A 4,974-nucleotide genomic window follows, 5' to 3' on the forward strand; every position below is an offset into this window, starting at 1 on the left:
GAGGACAGCCCGGTGGCGGTGGCGGCGGCGGGCGGCGCACCTCGTCGGCTCCGGCCCCCGCCGGCCCCTTTAATTCGAGTTCGCTGGCGGCCAGGTGCGGCGCTGCGTGGCGCGGTGCGGCTGCGGGCGGCGGCCGGGCTCTCCTTACGCGCCGCCGGCGGGACTGCAGAGCCGGCTCCCGGCTGGCCGCCCGCACCCCGCCGCCGCCGCCGCCGCCGCCGCCCGCTGCCGCCGCGGTTCCGCCGGCGCTTGCGGTCACCCAGAAACATGGAGGCTCCGGGTGCCCATCGGGAAGGGTAAATGGGTGTCGGGGCGCTCGGCTGCGCGTGCTGCCTCCCCCTGCCTGGGCTGCGGCGCCCACAGGGGCTGCGGGGCACCGGGCGGCGCAGCCGGCAGCGCGGCGGGCTCGGGCTGAGTCCGGGGCGGGCGAGTCTGTGCCGACCATGGCTGCCGGCCCGGGCCGGGGCGGGCGAGGGGGGCTGGCGTCCAGCGGAAGGAGAGAACACGGAACGGGCTCGGGGACCCTCCGGGCAATGCGGGGCGCGGGGCGGGGGGCGCAGAGAGGAGCTGGTGGGTGATGGGAAGTGCAGTGACAGCATAACCATGTCTGGTAAATAGAGCCGGTTGGTAGGACCCATATCACTTGCGACGGCCGGGCAGCGTTCCCCCCTCCGGCTCGGAATGAAAACGGCTTTTCGGCAGAGAAGGGCTGTTCCGCCTCCCTGGGGCCGTGGGTTGCCGGGGTGACCCCGCTCTTAGGAGGGAGGAAGCCAAGATCTGGGGCAGCAGCCTACTCCCCACCCCCAGTGTTTAGGTTCCAGTGTTTTCCGAAGGAGATGGAGCCTAGGAGCTCCCTCGGATCCTAGGGGCAAAACAGCTGGGCTGCGCTCGGGCCCGCCGCTAGAGCCTCCTCCGGATCAGGCAGGAGGGGGTTAAGGTGGCGCTGACTGCCGCGGCCAGCTGGTGGGTCTGATCCACTCGCTCGGAGCCGAGCGCGGAGCGCGCCCCGCGGAGTCCCGGCCGGAGCCCGGGGCGATGGGGAGAGGCCCCGGACCCCTCCCCGCCCTGGGGCCGGCAGGATTGGGCCGGCAGGGGGCCAGCCCGGAAGCCGGCTTCCTCCAGGCTCCCCCCTCTCGCTGCTGCCAAGCCGCCTCGAAGCCAGGCTGACTGAGCCTTGGTTCTGTGCTCACTGCCGAGGAGACGACGTGAGGGATTTTGCCTTGGGGAGAAATCGGTGGTCGAGCGCCTGCCCAGTTCAAATGCCACCGCGCCCGGAGGGAGGCCTGCAGTTTAGGGATCCCTGAGGGAGAGTAAGTCCTGGGACCAAGCCAGCCAGCTTTTGGAGATCGACCTTTCTGTGTAAGGAGTCTCCCTAAATGAGCTCTGAAGGAGTGTGTGTGTTGGGGGGCCAGAGTGGGGAGGAGCCGTTCTTCTTCCAGGACTCTGCAGAGGACAGAGCTGGAAGTCAGGCTGCGGCGTAGGAAGCCCTCCCCTTGGGAGATGCTGTGTCCTGACCTGGGGGTGGGAGGCTTTGCCCAGAGTCCCTCCTGATGGCTGCAGAGGACCAATGGGGCATCTGGCTCAGCCCGGGGAGGCCCCTGGAGGAGACAGGCCCAGCCAAGTCTAAAGGCTTGTTCCCTGGGAGAGCATACTTCCAACTGATGTAAGCCTGCCCAGAGGAGGCTGGGAGGCTGAGGGATAGTTCTCAGGTGTAACACCAGAATGCAAGGTGGGCATGGAAGAGAAGCTGCCAGCGCCCTCCTAAATCTTGGCACCAGCTGCCCAAAAGCCCTGATTCCACCTTGTTTTTTCCAGGCAACGTCACACCTCCTGAGGACAGCCAGGAGGACTCTGGCTTTTGCTGAGCATTGCATCTTGCCTCCTTCCTTTCAAAGGCTCCAGACCCAATCTCAGCTGTCCTCGAGTCCTGCGTGCCCTTGACCAGGCATCCCACTGCCCCTCCAGCCCAGCCCAGCCCTGGAGCTCACCTCCAGGACCTGGAGCCTACCCTCCTGCCCAGAATGACTCACCATTATTTCTAGCTCAAGTGAGAAGACGTGATGGGGAATCAGACTGCCTGTTTGTGTATCTAGGATTCCTGCAGCATCAGATCAGTTCTGCAAGGAAGAGAGCTGCAGATTCCTGCCTTGTCAGGTAAATCAATCTATTATTTAATAACCAATAGCCATGTGTAGAGTCATTGGGGTGTGGGCAATGAGAGAGGCCCAGGCCCAAGGTCCACCACTGCAAATACCTCCCAGGGTGCAGGTATCTGCAAGACGTTAGTTCACTGCCTGGGAGAAGGTTCCCTTCCAGCCTCTGATATGGGGATGTGCTCCATGAAGCCTGTGCAGTGCAGAGGGACCTGTACCAGCCACCTGCCCCCAGTGCAGGGCAATCCAGAGCTTTCTTGAGAGACTGCCACCTGCTCCCCTCTCATCCCCAGCCAGGCTACGAGGTGAACATAAATCTTACTTTTTTGTGGTGGCGGTCATATTTTTGAGCTTCTTGGCTGAGAGATGAGAGAGAAAAAGCAGCAACTCAGGTCAAGTTGCCAATGCTGAGTGGTCTTATGTCCTTAACCACCTCTGTCTTTCAGCCAAGCGGGGCTATCTCTCTGGCTCTCAGAGAGACCTGGGGGCTCCCCTGCAGGAGTGCAGGCCGATGCTGCTGTGTTTCCTGGGGCCGTAAGCAGCGCCCTGAGCTCCCTGCCGCCAGGCAGCTAGAAGGCGTAGCGAGAGGCGCTTCTCTTGGTTCCAATTATGACAGTGGCCACCGGAGACCCAGTGGATGAGGCCGCTGCCCTCCCTGGGCACCCGCAGGACACCTATGACCCAGAAGCAGACCACGAATGCTGTGAGAGGGTGGTGATCAACATCTCAGGGCTGCGGTTTGAGACCCAGCTAAAGACCTTAGCCCAGTTTCCAGAGACCCTCTTAGGGGACCCAAAGAAGCGGATGAGATACTTTGACCCTCTCCGGAATGAGTACTTTTTCGATCGGAACCGCCCAAGCTTTGATGCCATTTTGTACTACTACCAGTCTGGGGGCCGGTTGAGGCGACCCGTGAATGTGCCCTTAGATATATTCTCCGAAGAAATTCGGTTTTATGAGCTAGGAGAAGAAGCAATGGAGATGTTTCGGGAAGATGAAGGCTACATCAAAGAGGAAGAGCGTCCTCTACCCGAAAATGAATTTCAGAGACAGGTGTGGCTTCTCTTTGAATACCCAGAGAGCTCAGGGCCTGCCAGGATTATAGCTATTGTATCTGTCATGGTGATCTTGATCTCAATCGTCAGCTTCTGCCTGGAGACGTTGCCCATATTCCGGGATGAGAATGAAGACATGCATGGCAGTGGAGTGACCTTCCATACCTATTCCAATAGCACCATCGGGTACCAGCAGTCCACTTCCTTCACCGACCCTTTCTTCATTGTAGAGACCCTCTGCATCATCTGGTTCTCCTTTGAGTTCTTGGTGAGGTTCTTTGCCTGTCCCAGCAAAGCCGGCTTCTTCACCAACATCATGAACATCATTGACATTGTAGCCATCATCCCCTACTTCATCACCCTGGGAACAGAGCTGGCTGAGAAGCCAGAAGATGCTCAGCAGGGCCAGCAGGCCATGTCACTGGCCATCCTTCGAGTCATCCGGTTGGTAAGAGTCTTTAGGATTTTCAAGTTGTCCAGACACTCCAAAGGTCTTCAGATTCTAGGTCAGACCCTCAAAGCCAGCATGAGAGAATTAGGCCTCCTGATATTCTTCCTCTTCATCGGGGTCATCCTCTTCTCTAGTGCTGTCTATTTCGCAGAGGCCGATGAGCGAGAGTCCCAATTCCCGAGCATCCCGGATGCCTTCTGGTGGGCAGTCGTCTCCATGACAACTGTAGGCTATGGAGACATGGTTCCAACTACTATTGGGGGAAAGATCGTGGGTTCCCTATGTGCAATTGCAGGTGTGTTAACCATTGCCTTACCTGTCCCCGTCATAGTGTCCAATTTCAACTACTTCTACCACCGGGAGACAGAGGGAGAGGAACAGGCCCAGTACTTGCAAGTGACGAGCTGTCCAAAGATCCCATCCTCCCCTGACCTAAAGAAAAGTAGAAGTGCCTCTACCATTAGTAAGTCTGACTACATGGAGATCCAGGAGGGGGTAAACAACAGTAACGAGGACTTTAGAGAGGAAAACTTGAAAACAGCCAACTGCACTTTGGCTAATACAAACTATGTGAATATTACCAAAATGTTAACTGATGTCTGATTGAACCCTATTCACATACTCACAGCTCAATGGAACTAATGCAGATATTGCATAATAGCCTGCATTGTAGTCAGTGTGTTCTACAGTGTGTATCTGGTTCTGCATGGAAAGCAATAGTCGTGCAAGTGACTTTTGATCTTTTGATTTTTGATTTAGAACACAGAATATGTATCCATGGCTTTCATGCAAATCTTCATCACCGGCTTAGGGGTTTCCAAAGATGGGAGTCACCTATGGAAGCCAGGATTTCAGAAGGACACATTGAGGCCACCTCATAGCAAATACAGAACCTACCACATCAGTGTCACCTTTTCTTCCTAATGAAATGCACACGGCATCTCGGAGATGCAATTCCCCCCCCACACCCCACTTGAGCCTACCTCCCCCTTCACAGAGGAAAACCACGGTAGCTTAGCTTTAAAGTTCTGGTAATTATTCGAAAGGTCTTTCCCATTTTTGCATTGAAAAGAACACACAGTGCTGTGTGTTGGAATTACTTTCTGTGTCACAGGCTGGGGGGTTGTGAAATGCAGTTGCCAAGCAGACGCTCCGGAGGCTTGTGTTTCATAACGGAAAATACTGCATTTGGTTTTTTCTCTGCAGTGTCGATGTGAGGGAAGCCCAGGGGAGGGACGGTTAGGATGACCGAATGTGAGTTGTCAGGTTTCACATTTGCTCCCTTAGCCCTACCGGGAGAAGCTGACAAACCAAG

The 4,974-nt window shown here is 57.0% G+C and overlaps 1 protein-coding gene across 1 annotated transcript; it reads left to right on the top strand.

Annotated features, from left to right (window-relative positions):
• The first annotated feature begins 209 nt into the window (after positions 1-209).
• KCNA2 (potassium voltage-gated channel subfamily A member 2) lies at positions 210-4,684 on the top strand. Its single transcript, XM_060139389.1, has 3 exons — positions 210-296; positions 1,816-2,154; positions 2,600-4,684. The coding sequence occupies exon 3, from the start codon at positions 2,763-2,765 to the stop codon at positions 4,260-4,262; it is 1,500 nt and encodes a 499-aa protein (XP_059995372.1). The 5' UTR covers positions 210-296; positions 1,816-2,154; positions 2,600-2,762; the 3' UTR covers positions 4,263-4,684.
• The last annotated feature ends 290 nt before the right edge of the window (positions 4,685-4,974 follow it).

Source organism: Lagenorhynchus albirostris, chromosome 2, assembly GCF_949774975.1.
Source record: "Lagenorhynchus albirostris chromosome 2, mLagAlb1.1, whole genome shotgun sequence".
NCBI classification, from domain to species: Eukaryota; Metazoa; Chordata; class Mammalia; order Artiodactyla; family Delphinidae; genus Lagenorhynchus; species Lagenorhynchus albirostris.